Here is a 27,458-nt window from a genome sequence, read left to right as displayed (position 1 = left end):
GTTTTTTCAACTGTCATATAGGAAAAAGTCATGACTCAATCCTGTCAATATTCAGCAGACTGAATGTAAATGTGACTGTGTTACTATGTAATTAAATATGCAATTACTAGTGGTTTCAAATGTAACTGATTGGTTACTAATGTCACTACAGTTGCACCCTGAAGCCCAGCTGCTCCCATGCTGTTGCAATGACTCTGCAGCTGTAGCGCTTTCATTCAAACACGGCTTATGAATGGTAAGTTCCATTGATGGCTCTATTAATAAAAAGTCATTTCCACTTACTCATGCTGTGAATTCATCACTGAAGTATGCGGAGTCTTAGTAAGCAAAACAAGTATGTTTAAAACAAGCTCGATTAGATTAAGCAAGCATGAATATATATGAACAGATCAGTGTCCGGCATATAAGCTTTTCACAAATAATCAGTAGTTTAAACATACAGTACCAAAGAAATCACTGGAACTACAACATAAGAGAAAAATATTCTTTTCTTTCTCCTCACATGACTTAAGAGTAAGTTCACCATCAAAGATTTTTACGACTTGAGTGATTAAATTTAGGAGCCATTACAGTCAAAATCATTTGGGCTGTGGCCTCTCGCAGAAAAATGTTGCTTGGCAAGAGAGGGCAACAGTTCCCGTTCCCTAACGTTTAGAAAAGGCGTTCCTTCATGAAATACAGTGCGGTTCTAGCATGTGGTTTTGGCCAAATGAGCATTTCGGTAGATATGAGTAGATGTGATAAAAAGCAACCGAAGACAGAAAAGGAAAGGGCTGTTTTGCAAAATACTTTTAAGAGGCTTTTAATGAATTCTGAATCCATTTCATCATTCAAGGACTTTGCCTGATAAAAGTCTCAGTCAGGATGTTTCACGTTTGTCACAGCTGACTGTTAGTATAAGCAACTCTATCTGTGATTTGCTCATTATTTATCAAGCACCTGTTTTTCATCTGCAGTGTTTTTATGCCTGTTTCAGTTATGAATATAAAGACTGAGTAGATTAACAATGATCACATGTTATTTAGCAAAAAACATCCTCAGCGAGGTCCTAATCTGTTAATTATGTGCTGAGTTGCATCAAAACCACAAGCACTCACAGCCCTTCCTGGAATGCAGTGCTCCACGCCTCTGGAGCTCAAACACATGTTCCAAAATATCAACAATCTTCTGAAGTACAGGGATTCTAAAAAGCCAAAACCTCCAGGGTTTCAAAAAAAGTGAAAACTTTCAGGAGCGCTGGGAAAACTTACAGGGATTCTCTAGGATGTTGAGAACTTACAGGGATTCTCTAGTGAGGAAGAAAAATCCCCAAAAAACTCAAAAGATCCTACAGCAGAAGAAAAAAAAACTCTTTATTCCAGAATGTCAAGAACCTTAAGGTCAAACCTTAAGGTGACACTGACCCAGCAAACACCAACAAAACAACATGGCAGTTGTTTTAGTATGTTTAGAAAATGAACTTACAAGCTAAAACAACAGTGTGGGATAACATTCTGGAATAGAGATGCATCGATACCATTTTTTACATGGTATCGTTTTTAGCACTCGCTGATACCGAGTCTGATACCATACTGAGTACTCTACTTAGTATGAATAGTATAAATAATATAAATGAGTATAAATTAACGCGAGCTACCTTAACTGTCCAATCACTAAACTCTAGCTTATATTAAATGTTGTGAATTAGTTAGCTATGCTATATTAGCTACCGTGGATCGAGTAGCACTGCAGTGGAGAACAGCGGGTTTTGTTCCGCATTAGAAAAGTGGTTCTGTACAGTTGTAACTAGGATTCATAGTTTTGAACCCCGATCTGCCTCTTTCAACACCAGTTTGTGTAGCACAGTGACTTCAGGAAGAACATCTGAGGCTAACGCATCTGAAGAGCTCACTTGTGGAGTTTATACCTAAAGTACTGAAAGAACGGGGGAGAACTTTCAAGAACAGTGTGAATGAGAAAGAACATTCTAGAACAGAGTGGATGAAATAAATACGGGAGAACTTTCTAGAACAGTCTGAATGTTAAAGAACATTCTACAACAGTCTGAATGTTAAAGAACATTCTTGAACAGTGTGAATGGGAAAGAACATTCTAGAACAGTATAAATAGAAAAGAACATTCTAGAATAGTGTTAAGGGGAGAATGGGGAAACCTTTCTAGAACAATGTGAATGGGAAGAAAATTCTAGAAAACTGAAATGGGGAGAATATAACCCTGGGAATAGTGAGCACATTCTAGAACCTCATGCATGAAGGGAATATTCTCAAACAGTATGCAAGAGGAGCATTCTAGTACTGAGTGGATGAGAAGCATATTCTAGAACAGTGTGAATGGAGGAATGGGGGAAGCACATTCTAGAACAGCGTAAATGGAGGAATGGGGAAGAACATTCTAGAACTGTGTGAAAGGAGGAACAGGGGAGAACATTCTAGAACAGCGTGAATGGATGAATGGGGTAGAACATTCTAGAACAGTGTGAACGGAGGAACAGGGGAGAACATTCTAGAACAGAGTGAATGAAATAAATACGGGAGAACTTTCTAGAACAGTCTGAATGTTAAAGAACATTCTTGAACACTGTGAATGGGAAAGAACATTCTAGGACAGTATAAATAGAAAAGAACATTCTAGAATACTGTAAATGGGAGAACGCAGAAACCTTTCTTGAACATTGTGAATGGGAAGAAAATTCTAGAAAACTGTGAAATGGGAAGAAAAAAAACATGGGAATAGTGAGCACATTCTAGAACCTCATGCATGAAGGGAATATTCTCAAACAGTATGCAAGGGGTGCATTCTAGAACAATGTAAATGAGGGAAGAATATTTTTTGTGAATTGGGGAGAACATTTTAGAAGAGTGTGAATGGGGAAAGAGCATTCTAGTACAGAGTGGATGAGAAGCACATTCTAGAACAGTGTGAATGGAGGAATGGGGGAAGCACATTCTAGAACACTGTGAATGGAGGAACAGGGGAGAACATTCTAGAACAGCGTAAATGGAGGAACAGGGGAGAACATTCTAGAACAGCGTAAATGGATGAATGGGGTAGAACATTCTAGAACAGTGTAAATGGAGGAACAGGGGAGAACATTCTAGAACAGTGTGAATTGGGGAGAACATTCTAGAACCGTGTAAATGGGGATAGACCCCAACATTCAAACCCAGGCATGGCACATTAATCCATGTTTGCTGGTGAATGTTGGATCGGTATGCATCTGGTTTTAAATGATTTCAGATTTATGTCATAATATTAATGGATGAATACAGCATATGAAATTTACACTGGCCAAAAATCATCAGAGATTGCAGAATGGCAGAAGGTTCAGATGTTCTAGAGATTCTTCAGTAGTGAAACCCTTCATAGATTCTAGAAGCACAAAGACTGTCAGGTCTTTGCACCTTCAAAATCATCAAGGAATCTCTACAATGATTTAAAAAAACAAAAAATCTAAAATGGCAAAATATCATCAACGATTCTAGAACGGCAAAATACTGGGGGACTACCACTCACAGTAACAGGGGCCAACCTGCAACCTAAAGCCACATCATGCACACATGAAAATGAATGATAGCAGCTTTTTCAAGTTTAACCTTCCACCATTCCATCTTTCTAATACTTGTGTGAAAAATATTTACCACTGTAGTTACAGCCAAATATATAGTAAGTTACTAATTGACTTACTATGTCCCGTAAAAGCCTGGGTCACACAAGCACTCTCCTGTAGCGAAGTGGCAGTCGCCGTTAAAGCAGTGGCTGCAGTCATTCGCACAGTTATCCCCATAGGTGCCATTGGGACAGCGAACCTCACAGCTACAGAGTGAGAGGGATAGAGAGAGAGTGGTCAGGGAATATGTTGCACTATGATGAGAACAGCCATTTAATGTGAAACTAACAACAGCATCAACTGAAGTCCTACCGATCTCCGATCCAGCCAGGATTGCAGTGAGAGCACTTCCCGTTGATGCGATCACAGTAGTGACCATCTTTGCATGGTGGACACTCCTCTTTGCAGTTCTCCCCAAAAAAGCCCGGAGCACACATCTGGTCACACTTGGTGCCGTTCCAGCCTCTCTCACAGGTAACACAACGTCCTTCTGTGACCTTACATGGCTGCTGACCCTTACAGTGACCACACCTGGGGGCAGAAGAGATCAAGGGAGCCATTATCTGTCTTAAATCATGAAGGGCAGGAAAACAAAAAGAAAACATCTCCATGCCTGCAATCATTCAATCTGGACGTCTGTTGTTAATTCTAGTATTTGTGTAATGTAGGTCTTCTTTTAAGTCTGCTCATGATGTTTGTGTAGTTTCATGAGTCATAATTTAATTAATCTAAATTTAACTTAATTTGTACCATTTTGACCATTTTTTTTTCCTTTTTTACCCTTACAAGCTGTTTCCCAGCAGTCACAGAAGGCAGGAAACACCCTGCACAGGCCACCAGTCCATCGCAGGGCAGAGACACAGACATATACAATCACACACATTCACATCTAGGGGCAAATTAGTTTGTTCAGTTGGCCTGACTGCAGGTATTTAAGAGGAAACCGGAGAAACCCACACAGACACAGGAAGAACATGCAAACATGCAAACCTGGTCACCTGGCTGGGGAATAGAACCCCGCAACAGCATGACCCACTGCGCCGCCGTGCACCATGGTCAATCAGACTGATCAAAACATATTCTTACTTATAAAAGCTCGAAAAAAAAGCTAGTTTTTTTTTTTTTTTTGCCACATTAACCATGTCAACATTAACACTAAATACTGAATGTACTATTTTTCTGCCATTTTCTTTAGTTCGATTTGAGATGAGTGGGGACTAAATTTGGTGCAGATGATGTCAGATCTGTTAAAGTACCAATCACAGTTAGCAAAATGTACACATCAGATACTCGCCTTCCTCCCCCTCACATAAAGTGACTGATCTCCCGCTGCTGAGTCCCAGTAATTTAGGCATTTTGGAAGTTTTTATAAGTAACAATATGTTTTGATCAGTCTGATTGACTAAACTGGGAACAGGGAAAGTTGTAAATTAGATATTCACTTAATTATTCCTGACATTTTCATAACTTTGTGCATTAAATAGCCACGGCCACAAACTTTGTTCTCTTATCAGAGCTGTTCTGCAGAAAGTGTGAAGCCTCTTCCTTTTTGTTTTGTAAGTTTGTATTTATTCAGTTATACTATTCGTTTTGTCCAGTCCAGTTTCACCAGAACAAATTCCTTGTACGTATATAAGTGTACTTCTTAGTTTTGATTCTGACTCCCTCCCGCCCCTCCTCACTTGTTCCTGCAGTTCTGCCCGTAGAACCCAGCCGGGCACGGCTCCCTGCAGAACTTGCCCCTGTAGCCCGGCTTGCAGGTGCACGAACCGTCCGCCTGGTTGCACTTCCCGTGGACGCACTGGCAGTAACGGTCGCAGTTGGGCCCCCACAGCCTCTCTCGGCACTGGCAGCGGCCGGTGAACTGCTCACAGGGCGAGTTGTTGCAGGTGCACTGAGCTCCACAGTTGCGCCCGTACCAGCCGGTGTTGCAGATGCAGCGACCTGTGCTCTGGTCACACACTGAGTTAACGCTGCAGTAGCAGTTGTTGCTGCAGTGAGGCCCCCAGAAGCCCGCATGGCACGTGCACTTGCCCGTCTCCTGGTCACACTTGCCTTTCTGGCAGGGGCATGCCTTCTCGCAGTTCTCGCCCCAGCGGTTGGGGTGGCATGTGCACTTGCCCGTCACATCGTCACACTTTCCGTTGGGGTGGCATGTGCATTTGCCCTTGCAGTCAGGACCCCAGAACTGAGCAGGGCACTCTGAGGAGTTGGAGAGAAAGGCAGGAAATAAACAGTAATGTAAACAAAATGTACATTTTGATGTTTTCGCAACAAAATATCAAACGTTAACTTTTCAGGTGAAGGAAAAAATTGTTCATTTTGAATGGAAGTTAATGGAACAAGACTTTTTCCTAAGTAAATTTGGATCATTTCTGTTGTTTCACCCATGATGACTAACTGACATGATGGCAGCTGTTCTTTACTAACACACTGTAAAGAACAAATTTGGTAACACTTTATTTAGATGGTCCACTTTAGATGCATTGTAGATACTAAATTTATAAGTTACATTCAACTAAATATCTACTAAATTGACCATAAGTTTCTTTAACTCTAAACCTGCTCTAATCCTAACCCGAACCTTAACCTCAACCCAAAACCTAAACCCTACCCTCACACTGGTCCTAAGCCTAACCCTGGTCCAAATCCTAACCCCTAACCCCACCACTGTTCAGAATCTATTGAGTTTCAACAGATAGTTTTTTAGCAATTTGAAAATCTACAGATAATCTACAGGGGACTACAGTGGACTGTCCGAATAACGTGAGATTTCAAATTGTATAAATAATATGAAAAACGAAAGTGGAGATGCCAGGTTTTCTTCCAAAAGCGACAATATATAGTTGCTGGTTTATGACAAACACCTACTCTGTAACTACACTCATTGGCCATTTTATCAGATACATTTACCACATATAACTCTGAATTTTTGTCATCAATTTGTCATCAGTGAGGTGCCCATATACGGAACTCTGGGTGTAATATTTTATCTATATGGTAAAAAATCAATAGTTCTCACTTCTGTTCACTTCTATAACAACATGTTGTAAAGAAAGTTGTTCCACAGGTCATAAATTTTGTTAGAGGTCTGCACCAGGTAGGTTCACCCACAGGTCCCACGTGATCTGCTAAATAATTAGTGATTAATTTTGAAGCATTTTGAAGCGGGCTCGTGTGGATGGATATCACGGCTGGCTGAGTTTGGCGGGTTTGGTCAATTATTGGCTGCTGAGCATTAAACAGGCAAGTAACAAATGAGTTGCAAGGGTGCTGCAGAGAGAAACACATTAGTAGTCACAAGCAGCAAAACACGTAAAGCTATAGAACATCCAGTAAATAACTTTTGCACAAAATCAGATTTTTTTCCACAACCATTCTTTTGGCTTGTTAACCTGTGTCGCGGCATCTGTTTTGGCTTTAAATTCATTTTGGCTGACTTGTAGACGTCTTATAGAGTAACTGGTTAATATGTAATGCTGGTACAGATAAATGTCAATAGCAAAGTCAAGCTGCTACACTGTTTTATGCTTCCCACTTGTCTGTCGACGTCACCTGATGCGATGCGCATGTGCAAGTTCACGTGGCTTTAATTAGCCTAAAAATGCACAAAACATTTACTTTTACTTTGCAATATTGAAATGTTTATTTGTGCTGCTGGGTGTGTGGAGGTGTGATGGGTCTGGTGGCTCCGCCGTGTCACAAGGATTGCACGGCTTACACAGGTGGGAGTGGACGAGGACCATGTGCATAGCCCAGAGTAGGTGGGTGCAGGTGAGCCTGGCATGTGGTGGATGGGTGGGCGCGGGCAAAAATGTCACAGGGTTTTTCGGGTGGGAGCGGACAAGAATCACACTAGATTTTGCAGGCGCAGGCGGACGTGATTCAGTTGGACGGGGTCGGGCATTACCATTGACTTGTGCAGACCTCTATTTTGTCCTTTGTAGGTTTACAACCGATTGTAGCTTGTAGCAACAGAATTTATCAGTGGTGGTCCCTTTCCTATAATGGACAGGGTATAGAGGGGCTCACCTACAAGCTAGCTGTTTCTGATAAAATGGCCAAAGCCTTCAGGTAGGTGTTTCTAATAATCTGCTGCTGCATTTCAATGTATTAAAACATTAAGGATTAAAGATTAAGTGTAAAGGCTTAAGGAGTCTATGAACTTGCATCCATACTTGAATTCAGATAAGAATAATATCTTCCAATTATAACTGAAGTTTTCTGCATTGCTTTTTAACAAAAAAATACAGCAAAATTAGCTTAACAAACAACTTTAAGGAAATTTTGCTCGAGTTGTTTTGGATGCAGTGGCCAGTGCTATGGCACATTCATCTTCATGTGCTAAGAATGCCAAAAATGTCGGTGAGGAAGGAAGTCGTAACACAAAATGGCCTCTTACTGGTGTCACAGCTGGCTCCGAAATATCCATGACGACAGCGGCATTCATTTGGCCGGACACACACCTCATTCTCCTTGCAGGTGAAATTGCCCTCACAGAGTGCTGTTGGAAAAAAATGTGATGGGAATAAGACTCAACAGACTATTGTTTACTGATAAGTGAATTAATCATTACTAAACAAAGCTTTTTAAAAAGTAAACACGCCTTATAAGAATGTTATCTTAAGCAACAGTTTGTGTAGATAACAATACATTATATAGTGTCAGAAACCAGATAAGCACGTCTAATCAAGATTACTTATCAGGGATTCCAAATTTTTCCTACATTTCTGCACAATTTTGACCAATAACACGCAAATAAGGTCTGGGCGGTTTCAGAATTGTTTACAGTGTGGTGATAGGAACCAGACGTCTGAAGTGCTTAAGGCCACCAAAAGCTCCCTCACAGAAAGTTTATACATGAAATGGTTGTGAATATGCTGCCTGATGACTGAGTCACTGTTTTACAATAGTTTTGTGGATAGATTTTGGCCTAAAACACATTTTTTTAAAAATGTGTTCCGGTCATTCTCCATTTGGAGAGGGAAACCATGTCACAAATGTTGCAGGGCTTAAAAAGGTGCTTATAATATTAGGCACAGATCTATAAATCGGTATGTACACTTACACAGTTGACCTAAGATTAAATAATACTTTCCCCTTTATGATTTCTCTGATTTTTCTTTATTTATCCTGTTTTATATTCATTCTGCATATGTAAAACAGCTCATTACAAAACCAATTTTCAACATTTGAGAAACCATTTTTAATATAAAACAATATTTTTAAGAGGTTTAACTGAGGAATTTGTATAAAACAGCTTCATATTTACTTTTTATATCATTAGTGTTATACTACATTTAAACAAATCATTTGTCACAGAGATTTTGGTCACTGGTGTTATCAGGACCCTTATTTTACATTTTCAGCTCTATTAAACTGCTTCTTTGGGTCGAGGCTCATCAGAGAGGAAGCATCTCAAGGCAGTCCACACTTGCTCACTATATTTCATTAATTTATTAATAATTTTGTTTATCAGGCAGCACATAACTTCTATGTGTCCCTGGTGTTATGTGCTTTAATGGTTGGGTAATCAAAACTTCAAAATAATGCCGTATATCATTTCTGTTACTGATTTACTGAATAGTTGCACAAGGTCACCTGACCAACAATGAGGCAGCCTATTTACAAAATCCTCAATTTTAACCAGAATGTCACTGGAGACACAGTCACTGGTGTTACACCATATTCATGTAACACCAGTGCCTGTAAAATATGTTTGGAAATAAGTTCTCCATTTTGCATATATGATAATAGGAGATGTTAATGGACATATTTACATTATTTAGTTTTGGGATGAAAGAAAATGCTTTTTTAAAAATGTATCCACCTGAATTCCCACTTCAGATGGAGAATGACCCATTCATGGTGGAGAGGCACGTGTTGGGTGTTGTAAAGCTAAATAGTTTCCAAGAACAAACTTTTTTCAGATTTAGCACTATTTTACCATTATCAGCATCACATGAAACCCCTGAAGACACATACGTTCACTGGTGGTTCTGGATAGTAAATATTTGCATTGTAGATATGACCCCTGGTTCCTATCACCAACACTGTAAAGAAATATGGGCAAGTTTCTCTACAACGAGCCGTTTCACATAATGAGGTAGGCATTCATAATGCTAGCTGACAGTGTGTAGGTTTGTTTGTTAGCTTCAGTGCAAAACTAAAGAAGCAAACTTTGGACACCAAACACATCTTTGCTGACAGACTACAACTGAGATAAGAGGATGCTGTGCAAATGTGATTTCTTGCTGAACTATCACGTTAAAGCCACTCTGGGATTTCCACTTCAATACTTTCTCACTGATCCCAGGAAAATGACTGTTCTTGTCTTGCATTCCAAATAAAACCACAGTCAAAATGACAGAACGTTCGATTCCATTGTCTACACAAATAAAACAACGCTCTTAAGAGCATTTATGCATGGTGCTATATGCCAAAATGATGGGAATATGGCTTCTTTCAGCATTTTGGAAGGTTCAGTGTCAGGCCTGCATGTTGCTCTGAAATCCCTGAATGTGGTTTCCATCATAGACCTTTAAAAATAAAGATGCCAAAAAGGGTTCTCTAAAGTGATGCCATGAAGAACCCCTTTCTGGTTCCCTAAACAAGTATTTTAAAGAACAACATTTGTCAATACATGACTGTGAAGAGTCTTTATGAACATTTTCCTAGACATTTCTGCTCAAGCCAAGTGCCTCTTAAAACATTTCTTTTTAAGAGTGTACACATAATGTAAAATATAAACGAAATATATAACGAAAGTGGTTCTTACGTGTTAAACACTCATCTCCTTGCTGTCCCCAACCACTGCAGCACACAAACGTTGGTGTCCTACAGAGAGAGAGCACACGTTAAAGCTTCTATATACATGAACTTCATGCTTAAGCCCCATATTTTACATTTTACAAAGTCTGTGTGGTTTCATGTATCAGAAGAGTCATAATTCATAATTCATTTATTCATGTGACCATTTTCCAATCTCTTTTCATGTCTTAAAATTAAACAGGCCGTTTTTGTTACTGGGCGATTAAAGCAGATATATGTAAATGACCTTTGTTCTGACTGCCTTGTATTGAAGTTGTAAAGTGTTTTAAGCTTGGACTGCTGAAAGACTCTTTACAACTTCAATGTGAACACACACACATTATCTAAGCCACTTATCCTCCTGGGTCGCAGGGTGTGCTGGAGCCTATCCCAGCGGTCATTAGGTGGAAGGCAGGAAACACCCTGGGTAGGCCGCCTGTCCATCACATCACTTGGGACAATTTAGCATGAATTCACCTGACTGCATGTCTTTGGACTGTGGGAGGAAACCCACGCAGACAGGGGGAGAACATGCAAACTCCACGTAGAACCCAGGCCCTTGCTGTGAGATGACAGTGCTACCCACAATGCTTTAGACAAAGTACAGTTCTTATTCACTTTACTGCTAAGAATACACAAACAGGGGATGATGGCATGTTTGACAGCTCAGGTATGTGTACTAGATTAGCTTTCGCTTGGTTGGTAGCTATTGGTCAATAATGTTTTCGAACTTAAACAGAAGGAGACCCTGGGGTACACCTAGTTTTGATAAAGCTGTGTGGGTGGGAGGGGCCACATTAGCCTTGTGCTTGTTGAGGAGAACATGCAAACTCCACACAAAGGGCCCTGGTCGCCCGGCCGGGGAATAGAACCCAGGCCATTCTTGCTAGATTTTATGTGGAAATGCTTTAAAGAAGGTACAGTTCTCATTCACTTTACTGCTGAGGATACACAAACAGGGGATGATGGCATGTTTGACAGCTCAGTGACGTGTACTATATTAGCTTTCGCTTGGTTGCAAGCTTTTGCTGAATAAAGTAAAACCTTTGGGGACATCTAGTTTTGATAAAGCAGTGTGGGTGGAAAGGGCCACATCAGCCTTGTGCTTGTTAAGGGTAAGGCACACCTAAGCTATACCAAAGAATAGAACCCCCCCCAGTTTAATGGACATGGGAATGTTACTCATAAGGCATACTTTGTACATGAACCTTGCGCGCCCACAAGAGCAAAATAAATCTAATTGGAAAGAAAACAATGTTTGACAATGTTTGCATACTTACATTTAGTATGGGAAATTCAGCTTTCCATGATACACTAACCCATGAAATACACTCTTTTAGACATTTCCATTCAGCGGTACACCGAGAGATTTGCCCTCAGTGCTGCTCACAAGCGAACACAGCTCAACGCTAGCATCAGCAGACGCTGCTGTGCCTCTGACCTAAATTCTTTTTGTCCCTGAGTGATCTTAGTGTAGGTCTCATCATTCATGTGGTTCGCACGGAATATTCGAGATGTCTGGGCACCATCTGTAGCGTCTCTCAAACACGACGGCAGATGCTTCGAATAACACCCACATACAATCACACACATAAACACAGATGCTCATAGAGAAGCACATATGCACACACAGTAAACGCCTGTTCCGCTCAGCGCTCTCTTTCGGTTAAGCAGCTGACATGCAAGCTAAACACGCCGTTTGAAGTGACGGCCTTGGGAGATCATGCGACATGGAGCCACAGTGAAAGAGCGGTTCAGAAGAAGGCCACATCCTGATGCGATTACTTCCACCATTTGCCGTCCCAAACCTCGATTCTGAACAGACTGGGTCAAACGAAAAAAGCTAAGAGAGGGTGGTGGAAGATAGAAGCCAGACAAAGCAGCAGACTGGGTGAGGACAGCGATTTCATGAGGAACACTCACACGGAATCATTCAGCCTTTCTTGTTTCATAATTTATCTTGTATTTATGTGGTTGGGCTATCTACCACGGCTACGAGAGGCTGATATGGTCAAAATGAAACATCATATTTGTTTATCGGAGCTGGAAATGGAAAAAAATGCACCAGCAAAACAGCATGTGAAAATTATTAGTATTCAAGATGGCACTGATCCCATAACAGGTTTCGACATTGGGCTGATCTCAGCAGAAAATTCTGGACTGGATATCACAGGGAAAAGAGAGTGAATCCAATCCAGTCCTGTAACATGTACTCTGAAATACCTCATTGCGTGATGTGATGTTGTTAGCTGTGTGTTTCTTTCTGTAGTAGAGTGTTTGAGCATGACTTTTAGATGCTCACCCTAAGTCAGGCATGTCAAACTGGGGAAATTCCAGACCAATGTGCTTCAGAGATTAGCGTTTACCCTCATCTAACACTCTGAATTCCGTTCAGGAAGGCCTTGCTAATTAGCTGATGAGCTGAATCGGATGTGTATAATGATGCAGTGTACTGAAGTTTGCTGTGTTTTGGCCCACCAGGACTCGAGCCTGACACGTGTGCCCTAAGTGAAGGGCTTAAAGTTATTTAATTTTCTTTTATGTCTAAGTTGAAGTTAGTTTACCCTTGTCTAGTCATCTGCTTGGATTGTGACTGCTAATTCTCAGTTACAGTCAGGTCCATAAGTATTTGGACAGTGCTGCAATTTTTGTACTTTTACCTCTAAACACCATCACAAATTGAAATTAAGCAATCAAATGTGCTTGAAGAAGACTTTTAGCTTTAATTCAAGGGGTTTAACAAAAAATCTCATTAGTCATTTAGGAATTACAGCCACTTTTTACCTAGTCTCTCCATTTTCACAGGCTCAAATTTGATTAGACAGTTGTCTAATAAGCAGTCTAGAGTTGATTCCAAGTGTTGTACATGCATGTGGTAGCTGTTGATAGGAACTCTCAACATACAGTCCAAGGAGGTGTAAAACCTCTCAGAGAGATGACCGAAACTTTGAGTGGCCACATTAACAATTTGGTACATTCTTAAAAAGAAGGAATGCACTGGTGAACTCAGCAACACCAAAAGGCCTGGAAGACCATGGACATGGATGATCATAGAATTCTTTCTGTAGTGAAGAGAAACCCCTTCACAACATTCAGTCAAGTCAAGGACATTCTAGAGGAGGTCGACGTCAAAGTCTACAATCAAGAGATGCCTTCATGAATGTAAATACAGAGGTAACACTCAAAAACAGAAAAGCCAGATTAGACTTTGCTAGAAAACGTCTAAAAAAGCCTGTCCAGCTCTGTAACATGATTCCTAGGACAGATGAAACCAAGATTATCTCATACTAGAATAATGGGAAGAGAAGAGTTTGGAGAAGGAAAGGAAGGACTCATGATCTGAAGCATACCACATCTGTCATACATGGTGGAGGTAGTGTTACAGCATGGGCATGTATGGCTGCCAACTGAAATAGGTCACTGGTGTTTATTGATGATGTGACTGCTGATAGAAGCAGCAGGATGAATTCTGAAATGTATAGAGCTATACTTTCTGCTCAGATTCAGTCAAATGCTGCAAAACTGATTGCACACATGGATAATGACCCCAAACACACCACCAAAGCAACCCAAGAGCTTCTCCAGGAAAAGAAATGGAATGTTCTCAAATGGCTGAGTCAGTTTCATGAACTCAACCCAACTGAGCATGCTTTTCACTTACTGATGACAAAACTGAGAAAGATCCACAAACAAGCAGCAGCTGAATGTGGCTTCAGTAAAGGCCAGGCAAAGCATCTCAAGAGAGGAAACTCAGCATTTGGGGACGTCTATGGGTTCCAGACTTCAGGCAGTCACTAACTCCAAAGGATTTGCATCTACGTTTTAAAAATCTCTGTATTTATAATTATTTTAGTTTTCTAATTACGTTTGAGCCTGTGAAAATGGGGATACTAGATAAAATTGGCTATAATTCTAATATGCTAAACCCCTGGAATTAAAACTAAAAGTCTACACTTCAATCACATCTTGACTGCTTCATTTCAAATGTGGGGGTGTACAGATATATGTATATATATATATATATATATATATATATATATATATATATATGTATATATATATATATATATATATATATATATATATATATATATATATATATATATATTCTTTGTCCTTTAGAATTAAACAGACTAATTTTACGATCTTTTTAAACTGTCTCATGTAAATTATTGCTGTTCTGATAGGCTGCTCTGTATTGTGCCTCATTTAAAACAGTAGTCTGGGCTGAAATACTCCTTATAACTTCACTGTGAATGAGCATGGCTAAACCCGCTGTAGGCTGAAGACGTGGATGTATGTAAATGTGTTGGTTTTTGTAACAATTCAAAAACAATTAATTCAGAACGGGCTGCTTCACATCCAGAAATGAATTGCATGGTCTGGCGAATAAACAGTTCGTTTTGAAAGCGCTTATTATTAAAGGAATAATTTCTGCACCCTAATATACTGAATCTCTCCTTTGTACATAAAAAAAATTTCAACAGTTCAAAATATCTACTTTTAAAGCTTAGTAGTTTTTAAAGAAGAAATATCAGATCAGTATCAGCCTGACACTCGAGGTTTCAGTACTGGTATTGGAGAAAAGATATGGGTATCATGCCATCTCTTATTAGTCCTGGGACTAATTTGTAAAAATAAGCTAGATAACAAACTAAACAAACAAAATTTAGCAAATTGTTAAAAATAAATGAATGATATAAGGTAACTAGGGATGCACCAATATGGGAATTCTGGGCTGAAATCCAATATTGTTCATGTACATGTTACTGCTGATGATAAACATCATAAATTGTATAAATTGTGATTTAATCCACCTGCAGCGGCATTATGTAGAAATATTACATTTTTACATCAATCTATCAACCTTTGAAGGTGGCCCTCATTTACAGCATAGCCGAGCCAATACAGAATTAGGGATTGAAAAAATTGGATTGTAACTTATCAAATGCTAAGAAAAAAAATAATAACGTAATAGTACCTTTGATAGTAAAAAAGCAATCAAATCAGAGTAAAAGGTTAAAATTGCAAAAATAAAATAACTTAATAAATAGGATTAAATAGGGATAAAATAATAAAAAAAAACTCAGCAGTAACTAAAAAGTAAAAGTTGATAGTAAAATAAATGAAAAGAATAATAAATGAAAAACAATTACTAAAGCACATTAAAAGTTAACTAAAATCAAATAAAACAATTTCAGGCTGAGTGCAGGTGATTATAGACTAAAGCAATATGGAGTATGGAAAGGGACAGAACTCAGAGAACTTGGGCTGGAGTTGTGGGTGGCTTCTCCTTGGAGCGAGAAGGCTGGACCTCGCTTTTTTGCACGGCGGTAGAACTAACAGATAGAACTGAGGAACATGGAGGAGATGAGGTGATGAGGGCAAAAACTTCAACATAGGAAACGGAAGCTAGAGATGGGAATTTACAGGGCGCTAGATTGGAAGGAGGAGGGGTTTTAGGCATGGTCCCCCAAATGCAGTTATTTCATAACTGGATTTACAATAGAAAAAATATTATTTTGTCATCTATTTCATAATTTATCACAATGGCAATAAAATATTGCCATATTGCCTAGCCCTAATCACAGCTACTTATACTATTCACCTATCCATGCTCCGCCCCTAAATGTGTTCCTTCTCAGGGACTGTTGCTAGATTGGACAAGCTTTAGAGAACGCTGGCAAAAATTATATTCAACAATGCATAATTTAGAGTGTTGATATTTATAAGATGGGGTTAAGTCTAGTTTTTGTGTCATATCATCAAGCTAACATTAGCATGGTGGCAAATTCCATGTCATCGTTGTTTCCAGCCTGTCTGGTTTAGCTTAGCTACAATGACACAGCACAGCTTGGTAGTATCGCAGTTTAAACTGGAAACTCAACACGACATAGTGATTCTAAACTCTGGGGACGTTCGCTAACGTTCTTTAAAGCTTGCCTAACCTTATGATAGTTGCTGTTTGTTGGTGGGAAAATGGGAAAAACAATTTCAGTTTTCTTTCATTCACTCCAGCAACAGAAAAGAAAAGCAAAAGTATTGGGACACACAGTGTCTTTCATCTGTGTTTGTAGTTAACTGTTACCGTCACTCAGTTCCACCCTAAAGCTCTTAATAAGTCCTCCTCTTTCATTTTCTGTGCTCTGCTGGTTTACGCCACAGGAGGTTAAGTACTAGCTTACTGCTCCTACTGGATCCACGCTTGGATCTCATTGGCCTACGTCGTCCCCTTCATCTGCTGCGCTGGGTGGATAGGACACAGATGCTGCTCCTCATCCTCCACCACATGTGACCCCTAAGAGGCCCTATCCACACTTTTGCTTCCTGCAGAGCGTCGAGCTCTGCTCTGCCTTTAGTCAAAGTTTGTTTAGCCTCTGTGTGTATGAGGGGGTGTATATGTATGTGTATGTGTGTCCCACCACAACCTTGACATCTCTGCTCTGCGTCAAACTACACATGCCACATAGAGAGAGAGAGAGAGAGACAGAGAGAGAGAGAGAGAGAGAGAGAGAGTATACAAAACCGCATTCATCTGATGCATTTAGAAGGATGAAAGCTGAAGCGAATGGAAATTGGACATCAGTCATCAACCAGGGTGCAACTTGATTCAGCAACAATCGAGAACCAAGTGGAAATTCTGAGTAATCCTGCAAAACGAGGGCCAACTTCCTGCCAGTGCCGTTCTTTTTTTTCCCACCAGAATATTTTTGGGGGGGACTGTGTTCTGATTCATGTACACCGATATCCATCTGGAGTGAGGAATCTATTATCCGCCCAAAGCAAATAAACTTCAAAACAACAGTCTAGCTTTTTCAACAACAAACGTTTGGGTCAGAATTCCCCTAAAAATGGCCTCTTTTATCAGGAGCATATACTGAACTACTGCACTCATTCACCCACATGTCTTTGTGAATAGGCTTTAATCTGTAGAAGTCACAGTTGTTGCATCTGATTACTAAAGCATGGTGTAATTCAGTTTTAGGGACTTTACCCACTTAAAGTCCCAGACTTCTTACATAGTAAGGCTTATTATTCAGTAACTAGACTTTCAAGCAAACTGGTTGCATTCTTAGGTTACAGAGTGTGTAATAAAACGTTGGGCCCACCACTGGGTCGTGGCCATTTAAGGGGTTAAGCACTGATGGCTGTAGAGATGGCTATGGTGACCGGAAATGAATCTATGCTGATGTCATAAATGTGGAAACACAAGTCATTAAGCAATAACTCGACTATGATAGCAGAACAGAGCGTTTCACTATCTTTGTTCATCTGATGCTAGTCTCTTGCAGGAAGTGGGGGTGCTGTGGGGGCTGCACCAGCCCTAGGTTTCAGGATTATGTCACTGCAACAACTAAAATAAAATTATATTAAAAAAATAATAATAAAATAAAAATAAAATAAAAAAAAGGTGAACTATGTAAGATTTAGGGATTTGGAGACCTCTCTGGCAAAAATGTGTAATTGCATACAGTGTGCAGAAAAATATTTTGTCATGTTAAGCTCATGGATGGATCCACCATCCTCCACCCTCCAAGCAGATCATTCTAAAAACTTCAAGTGTTTTGAAAGAGTTTTCAAAGAGAACTCAGTCAAAACTTGGTGAATAATATGGTGAACATCATGGTGAACAACAATCTTACACTTTAAAAGAAAATAATAGTAAATACCATTATACCAGTAATACCAGTAATACCAGTTATTTTACACATTAACGGTAAATAATGTGTTCTTGGAGGATGAGTTTTGTACTTTTAGGTTTTATTTATATATTTTCAAAATCTGCTGTAGTTATTCTTTAAGTTATTGCCGCGTTTTTGTTACAGTGAATTGAGTCACTTCCCTCGCCAACTACTGGCCGCTTCGGGGTCGCGTTGCTAAAACACAAGCTTGGTCTAGAGTTAAAATCTGTGCACTGTTTTAGGCTAATTCTCCCAGAAAAGGCCTAATATTGTGTTTTGAACTTAAAAAAATAATCTACCATGATGACGCCCACTGTTTTGAATACATCATTATATCTCCCGCTTGGTGTCTGTTTGACTGTTGCATCTACAACAATGCATTGTGCTGACTACAAGCGTGAGACAATCAACATGTCACGTATCAACAATCTGATTGGTCCCTGCTCAGCTAATTTGCATAAATTATCCCCTAGCAAGAGAGCAGAGTGAGCTCATGTTTATGTGTATGTTGTCGTCTCTCCCTTCTTTCTAGCACATTGTGACTCTGTTTCATGTAAATGATCCAAAAAATTAAAAAACCTGGCATTTAATTTTGAATGATGTCACATACATGCTGCTTAAAATTTCAGCAACCCAACTTAACACATGCAACATTCCTGCAACCCTGCCTGATGACGTATCTTCAGAAATATGGAAAAAACATCTCACAGTTCTTTCAGTATCTCGAAAATTTGCACTGATTTCACTGAAGGATTTAAATTAAAATATATAAATTAAATTGTAATTCAACACACAAATTGTGCTGCAATATGTTTTTTCTGATCATATTGCGAATATTGTCAGTGCTCAAAGAACAATAACCCACTGCACGTTTCATTATAAAGAGAGGATAATTCGTCCTGTTGAATAGTATTTAGTGCAGTGCAGTGTGTGAACAGCTGAATAGTCACAGTTTCTGACATTATTTATTAAATACTTTTTCATCTGTTCCAACTTATCCAACCTCAGAAAAACTGCATATTGTGTTTACATGCACTCAATAATCTGATCATAATCCGATTTCTGCAGTTATCCCATTATTCAAATGGTCACGCAAACAGCACACTCCAATTTCTTAGATCGGAGTAAGGTCTAGAAATCTGATAAAGAAATTCGATAAAGAGAGCTGGATTTCAGCTCAGTAATCAGATTTCTCAGTTCATGTGAACTCTTACTCTGATTTCTTTCAGATTTCTCAGTCTGCACATGTGCGAAAACAGACGGCGCTACTGGAAATTAGCAACCGATGTTGCCACGAGACGCAGCAAAACACTTTCAGAGCGACACTAAAACCAAAAACACATGCTTGATGAAATGAAGGATTTAAATATTCTTCATCTTCTAGATGATGTATGTTCATATTTTCAGGTAAAGTGGCTCAATGTTTTTTTTAAAAAAAAAGCTGTGGCATGAAGTTTGAGTTTTACATTATGTTTACGTCACGTCTTTATTGGCTGGTTGCAAAGTAGAAATCTGGTTACTGACTCATGTAGACCTGGAGTTTCCCCATCATCTGATTACCCGAGTGCATGTAAACGCCTTGATCGGAAAACTGACAAAATCTGATTTTCTGCAGTTTTTGGAATATTAAGGGCATGTAAACGTGCTGTAAGCGTGTAACATGAAAATGTCTTAAAGTATCAAGATTTTTGCCATGTTTTTGACAGCGGCTACAGCGACAGAAAACACTGAGTCAAATTCATCCACTTGCAGCACAAAACATTCTTTACATTTTTGTTTTGTTTTTGTTGACATTGAAACAAATGGGAAAAACTCAGAAGTGAAGACTTGATACAGAATGTAAATCAAATGCAAATGCAATTCATTGCATAACTTAATAATTACCTTTAAATTGTTTACATTTAAATAGTATAGCAAAAAGAAAGTAACTTTCAGTTTCTAAGTGTTAACATCTAATGAATCTAATGAAGCTAATGAATCTAATGAAGTAACACCTCTGCCTTCTATGCCGTAGACTTGGGTTTAATCCCCACCTGGGCAAGTACCCTACACTATACCAATAAGAGTCCTTGGGCAAGACTCCTAACACCACCTTCACCTACCTGTGTAAAATGAAATCAAATTGTAAGTCGCTCTGGATAAGAGCGTCTGCCGAATGCCATAAATGTAAATGTAAATTAATCAAAGCACAACTGAAAGTTGTATTACAGCCAACAGACACTGTTCCATATGACCTACCTCAACATCACAGGACACAGTGAAATACAACTCTTATTCAGTCTCTCTGAGTAATTCTTTCACTGTAAAGGATTTTATTACAGCTTTGTTTTTGTATGCTAACCTCCCTCTGACCTCCACTTTCTCTGGAGAAAACCCCAGAGCTGACAGACATCAGCAGATGTCGATGCAGCTCATGGTGCTTATATCAAAAGTACATTTACAGTGGGTTTTGTACCCCCCAACATGTGGAGGTACAACCTGTAGGTTTTGGGATTCCATATTGATTTTAACAGCTACAGCCGTTTTGGATTTTACAAACTTTCGCATGGTTCTGTTCCAAACATTCAGTCTGGCATCGTCCCAACGGCGAGCCCTTGACCATTTGTGCATGTGAGTGTAACATCAATGTCAGTCTGAAAGGGGCACTCCAGCCAAAATGAAAAATGTAAACATTGCTACATGCTATGTTGTAAACATACTCACCATCAACAGTGGTTCCACAATAGTCTCTAGAGCGAAATTTGCAAGTTTAAAGAGTAGGAAAACCCCCTTCTGATGATGCGTACTGAAGGTGGTTCTGAAAACAAAGGCTTTTGGGATGGATACATGTTTTGTTTTTTTATTTATTAATGTTTTCTCCAATAGATGGCTAAAAGTAAGGTAGCCAAAGTTACTACTTGGAGGCCACATAACACATCAGTATTTATTAGCTTTTATGTCAGTGCCTATGCTAGCAGTCAGGATGGCTTTATCCCAGGGGGAATCCCAATAGTTGTGTGATGTATTTGTGCAATGCATGCTGGGTATTGTAGTGAAAGAACATTGATGGACAAAAAACACTAAAAGGAAAGGAATGATGGATGGAGAATATTTCATAACACAACAACTAACACTAGTATTAGGCCAAAATGCCCCTTTAAGACTAGTATCCATTGTCAAATGATTGTACTTATAAGTCATCCAAACATGCTGACTTACTGCTGCGCTAGAAAATATAAATGCTTTAAATGTGCACGATTCAAATGCGCTAATTGGTTGTGCATGTAAAAAAAAAAAATGTTACGTCAACAGAATTGCTTTCAGTTTACTTACTGTGCAAAAGTGAAGTCACATGACCAGAGGTGGGTAGAGTAGCCTATATCGATACTCAAGTAAAAGTATTGAAACTGACACAATTATAAGTAAAAGTACCTTCAATGAAACAACTGAAGTTAAAGTACAAAAGTATGAGGTCAAAAAACTACTTAAGTACTGAGTAACAGATGGCTGTGGTTGGAAACATTGTATCATTTTTCATTTTCTGACATAATCTGGAAATGCCTGTTGCTCTTTATACTGTATGTAAATTTCATGATGAATGGACCAAAAGAAACGGCCCAAAACGACTTGGAAAAAGGTCTGGTTCCATTGACTTACATTAAAAGTAAAGCATGTTTTTCCTTCTACTGTAAAGTTACCATTTTGGAGATACAAGGTTTTGTTCTGACAGCTGCGATATTCAGCTGCAGTGGAACTTCCATCCAGCATCCATCAGTATAGTGACTAACATTCGTATGGCTTTATCTCTTTTTTTGGATTATTTTGATCTAAAATAAAATGCTAAAGCTGCAAAGTCAGAAATGTGACCAATCAGAAAGCAGTACATATGTTATCAACAACAAAAGAGATTGAAGTTAAGCACAAAAAGGAAGCGGTAACTAAATGTAACTAAGTAAAAAGTAGATTTCCTTACTCATTAATATACTTGAGAAGTACTACAATTTGAAAATACATCAGTATTTTACTTAAGTGCATGTACCTAAGTAAATGTAAATACTTCCTACCCACCTCTGCACATGATACATTTGAATCATGTCAATTCAAAGCATGTATTTTAAGGGTAAAGTAAGACCAGAATGAATACAAAACAACTTAATTCAGAAAAACAAACCAAAAAAACAAACAAAGAAAGCTGTCAAAATTCAGGATGGGATACAAAAGATCCATCTGCACTTAGGAAATGTGTGATGGACATGTCCAGTGTCCTTTGGCATAACACAGTGGCAAGGCCACTATTCAGTCTGCATGATTACACCACACAGACAGTGCTTATACATCCATGTGCAGTCAGTGATGCAGACAGGCCTTTAATATGTAGGTCACCATAACAACTTCATTGATTTTGAACCACTGACTGACTATTTTAGTACCTTTTAGCCAATAAGTGGCAAATAGTTCACAAAACAAAGCTCACACACTCACTTCCTGCTCAATAAAATATAATTGTGAGGTGTCATTTACAGCTTCAAAGCCCACTGGTCTTTATATTTTCCCTAGGACAGCTGGGTCCGTCTTTAAGACACAGTTATCTAGAACAGTACGTTCTGAACTAAATTTCAACCTCGTAAAAACAACAGTGAACACTCAAAGAGCCATTTGCATGTTTAAACGGTTCTACATGGTGAAATTGTTCTTAAAATTGATGGAGAATGTGTTCTACATGGACCCTTTTTTGAAAATGATTCTGTATAGCACCAAAAAGGTTTATTATTACAACTCACACTCTTGCTGTATATGTGTTGTTGGTTCTATACAGCACCAAAAAGGGTTCTGCTCTTGTTATAACTTACACTCTTGCTTATATAGGTGTTGTTGGTTCTATATAGCACCAAAAAGTGTTCCGCTATTGTCTCAAAATACACTCTTGCTGTACGTGTTGTTGTTTCTATATAGGACCAAAAAGGTTCTTCTATTGCTACAACTTATACTGTTGCTCTATATGTGTTGTTGGTTCTATACAGCACCAAAGGGTTCTGCTATTGTTACAACTTACACTTTTGCTGCATATGTGTTATTGGTTCTATACAGCACCAAAAAGGGTTCTGCTATTTTTATAACTTACACTCTTGCTATATGTGTGTCATTGGTTCTATACAGTACCAAAAGGGGTTCTTCTACTGTTACAACTTACACTCTAGCTGTATGTGTTGTTGGTTCTATACAGCACCAAAAAAGGTTCTGCTTTTGTTTCAACATACACTCTTGCTATATGTGTGTCATTGGTTCTATACAGTACCAAAAGGGGTTCTTCTACTGTTACAACTTACACTCTAGCTGTATGTGTTGTTGGTTCTATATAGCACCAAAAAGGGTTCTTCTATTATTTTAACATACATGGTTGCTATATATATGTGTTGTTGGTTCTATATAGCACCAAAAAGGGTTCTTCTATTGTTACAACTTACATTCTTGCTGTATGTGTTGTTGGTTCTATACAGCACCAAAAACTGTTCTGCTATTATTTTAACATACACGCTTGCTATATATGTGTTGTTGGTTCTATACAGCACCAAAAAGGGTTCTCCTATTGTTTCAACATACAAGCTTGCTATATATGTGTTGTTGGTTCTATATGGCACCAAAAAGTGTTCTTCTATTGTTACATTGTTCTATTGTTATTGTTACATCTTACCCTCTTGCTGCATGCGTTGTTGGTTCTCTATACAGCACCAAAAACTGTTCTGCTATTGTAGGAGAACCTTTTTGGTGCTATATAGAACCAACAACACATTCACAGTAACAGTGTACTTCAGCACGACCTAAAGCTGTTTTCAGCTGACTGTGACCAGGTTTTGTGCCACGACTTCAGTCCTGGCAACAGTTCTAAGTGGCGCCCCCTAGCGTTCGCGATAGCGCTGCTCCAGATGTGAACATCTGGTTGTACTAGCACAAACGTCTCCTCGTTTCTTGGACTGTTGTGGTCAATATATGAGGAAATAACAGCCATTTGATTAAGAAAAGTCACAATAAAAGTCAACAGTGGGAGAAAATGAAAATAACTCAGTCACTTTATGATCTGCACGAAAAGCAGGTCTTTTTACCCCATAAATGCATGATACAAATGCATATTATTGAAATTAAATGGCTATTGACCACTTACCCTGGCACTCTGCACACATTCCTGCCCTTTGGATTGAGTTCTTGGCCAAATGCAGGACAAAAGAGTAGAAGCAAAAGCAAAGCCCCAGCTGCTAAAGTGCCCTTCAGAGACAGCATCCTTCCAGGCCCTTACGCTCAGCATTCCTTTCAGCGAAAGGCAACGAGTGGAAGTCCGTCTTCAGGGGCGATGGTCAGTGTCCAGTTGCTTTCACTTAGACTGGAAAAGAGTTAAGTTTGGAAGGAGTTTTATCCAGACCGGCTGCTGTTTGGATGACTTTTCTTTGTGTATGTGTGGAGAGAGGGGGGTTCTTCTGCTACGACGCCATCTGAAGGAGAGAGAGAGAGAGAGAGAGAGAGAGAGAGAGAGAGAGAGAGAGAGAGAGAGAGAAGCAGAGACCCAATCCACGCAGAAGGCGAACCAAAACGCTTTACGCTCCAGCAAAAGATCTCTTCTCACTCATTCGCGGATTCAGCAACATCACTGAAGAAAATATACATTCTGACCATCCAGAAAAGAAAAATAATAATAATAATAATATAAAAACTTTCTTCCCGCCACCTGGGTCCGTCAATAAATCCACAACAGCTTTACTCAGTGCGTCACCACACACAGGACGAAGACTTGAGAAGTAAATGCTGCGGTCACTCCACGTTTAAACGCACAGTTTGCGAGTCTTAAAGGGGTCGATGCGCGTTAATATGCGCATTTTTCAGGGTTGCTGAAGGCGGATTCCGGATCAGCGCGGCCTGTTCTGGCCCTCAGTCCTCACTCTGAGCTCAGCTTTCCTCAGACTGTTCTCACTTTTGGCCGAAGCCACACGTAGAAGGTCTTTCTCCCAAAGTAGGTGGGTGTGTCTTCTGCCCAGTGCTTCTCCCAGCGCAGCTAAGCACTGCCCTCTCCATACGCAGTCGCGCGCGCGCGTGCACGCACTTCCATGTCTAGCAAAATGCTGAACAGATAATCTGAGTCTTAATCTTAACCACAGGAACCAACAGCTTTGGCTTATTTGAGTTTTTATAATGAAAGTTATTGTAAAAGTAAAGTTTCTGTAAAAAAAAAGGGGTGGGGGTTGAGGGTTGGGGGGCTGCTGTCCCCACGACGTTAAAAATGATCTTGTTTCCCATCATCCTGGGGACACAACGAGCTGAAGTGACCCCCCACCCCACCCAAGCACTCATACACACACACTTACACACATGTACCACTGCTGTTTATTAAGGCAATAAAAACGGGCCGAATTCCCGAATTCAGCAACAGCTCATTTCCATCCCATGAACCGCTATTAGAAAAAGGAAAAGGCCAAATGTAACTCAACAGCGCCCTCCTCTGTTTGCCTCTCGGAACATACACAACACTGAAAGGAAGACAGAAAGAAGGACGAAGTTATAGACAGCGTTCACAGCAGGCAGCCTTCTCTCTCCTCAGCTCCTTCAGTGTGGAAGCTCGTTACTGTATGTCAAAATGTTGACTTAGTACCTTGAAATAATGAGTTATTTTCACGAAATGTTGACTTAATACCTCGAAATAGCGACTTATTTTCCTGGAATATTAACTTCTGTTCTAAAATAGCTACTTATTAGTTATTGTCTCGCGATTGTGAGATAAGTTGGAGTATTAAATGCCATGAAACTAAATAATTATTATTATCATGATCGTTGTCGTGAGAAGCGAGTCATTATTTTGATAAAGTACAGATTAAGTCAATATTCGGAGAAAATAACTTATTTCGAGATGCTAATTCAACATTTTGAAAAATAAAATGTCATTATATTTTACAGAGTAAGTCAATATTCTGAGAAAATAACTCATTATTTCGAGATGCTAAGTCAAAATTTGAAGAAAATAAGTCATTATTTTTTACAGATTCAGTCAAAATTCGGAGAAAATAAGTCATTTTGAGATGCTAAGTCAAAATTTTGAGAAAATGTCATCTTTTACAGAGTAAGTCAATAATCTGAGAAAGTAACTTATTTCGAGGTGCCAAGTCAAAAATTTGAGAAAATAAGTCATTAGTTTTTACGGAGTAAGTCAATATTCAGAGAAAATAACTTATTTTGAGATGCTAAGTCAAAATTTTGAGAAAATAAGTCATTATCCTTTACAGAGTAAGTTTGTATTCTGAGAAAATAACTTATTTTGAGATGCTAAGTCAAAATTTTAAGAAAAAAAGTCATTATTGTTTACAGAGTAAGTCAATTTTCTTAGAATAAAAAAAACTCTTTATTTTGAGATGCTAATAGTCAAAATTTTGACAAAGCTAGGCGATTTTTTTCTTCTCTATCTGCCCCTCCTCCTGGCTATAATGAACAATGTCCTTTATTTTATCTCTTTATTTAAGGCTTTCTTAAGGTTTCTAAAGCTTTTAGCGCCACAAAATCACTACACGTGCGACGTTACGTCACCAAACAGTGGCGTCACGGGCCTTTCAGACCAATGCATTGAGCGCTTATTGTACTGAGAGAGAGAGAGAGAGAGAGAGAGAGAGAGAGAGAGAGAGAGAGAGAGAGAGAGAGAGAGACCCAACGCTCCAACTCCAGCACGCGGTTGTGTTTATGCGCGTCCGAGCCGGTACTGACCTCTAAAGCTCATGTCGTACCACAGAACCTTGACTGCCTGCGCGCGACTGGGTCTCGGTGTCCCGTTCGGAGGACCCAAGGGCTCGCGCTTCATCCATCGTCCCGTCCAGCACGCGCCACCCGCTGCTGACCCCAGATATTCTGTTGACTTTGACCAGCCCAAAGAAGCCTACAAGAGCAAAGCCACTCTAGAGCTGCTCCGAAACCTGCTGGTTCTAAAGCTGTGCTCCTATGACGTCCTGGTCGATAACAATAAACAGGTACGTTCATCAGGCAGAGTGTGACTGAATGCAGGCTGGGTTATGAGCTGATCTCGTGTTCATCACTGATTATTCAGCTCCTCCACTGAACAATAATGAGCGCACTATCAGTTTACATCTCTGTCTCTATTGGAAGTGGCTGCCCTTTACAGAGCTGACGGGTCCTGCTGCGTCCCAAATAAGCACGTGCTGCAGCGAATGGAGCTCAGTGTAGTATTACCACACAGATCCTGCTGACTTGAGGAGAATGAACTATTCATGTACGTACAAACTGAAACCTAGAAAGCTCATGTGGATAGAGACTGGATACACAAATCACCAGAGCAGCTCTGCTTTAGATGAGATAAAGAGCTTCATATGTTTCTCTTTGAATTTAAGTGCAGC

General features: G+C 39.5%; 2 protein-coding genes across 2 annotated transcripts in view; one reads left to right on the top strand and one right to left on the bottom strand.

The window, feature by feature from the left end:
* Positions 1-25,384, bottom strand: part of scarf2 (scavenger receptor class F, member 2) — a 46,601-nt gene extending 21,217 nt beyond the window's left edge. Inside the window, exons 1-6 of the mRNA XM_036598786.1 lie at positions 24,239-25,384; positions 10,386-10,444; positions 8,010-8,111; positions 5,290-5,809; positions 3,920-4,138; positions 3,685-3,813 (exon numbers count right to left, since the gene is read on the bottom strand). Coding sequence (XP_036454679.1) covers positions 3,685-3,813; positions 3,920-4,138; positions 5,290-5,809; positions 8,010-8,111; positions 10,386-10,444; positions 24,239-24,354 — 1,145 coding nt within the window. The 5' untranslated portion in view covers positions 24,355-25,384. The remainder of the gene's footprint in view (positions 1-3,684; positions 3,814-3,919; positions 4,139-5,289; positions 5,810-8,009; positions 8,112-10,385; positions 10,445-24,238) is intronic.
* Positions 25,385-26,896: 1,512 nt separating this feature from the next.
* prodhb (proline dehydrogenase (oxidase) 1b) overlaps positions 26,897-27,458 on the top strand; it is a 39,004-nt gene continuing 38,442 nt past the window's right edge. Inside the window, exon 1 of the mRNA XM_036598660.1 lies at positions 26,897-27,074. The gene's annotated coding sequence lies outside the window, so the exon portion shown is untranslated. The remainder of the gene's footprint in view (positions 27,075-27,458) is intronic.

This window comes from Colossoma macropomum, unplaced genomic scaffold (genome assembly GCF_904425465.1).
Source record: "Colossoma macropomum unplaced genomic scaffold, Colossoma_macropomum, whole genome shotgun sequence".
NCBI lineage: Eukaryota > Metazoa > Chordata > Actinopteri > Characiformes > Serrasalmidae > Colossoma > Colossoma macropomum.
This window is presented reverse-complemented; position numbering and strand designations above follow the sequence as displayed.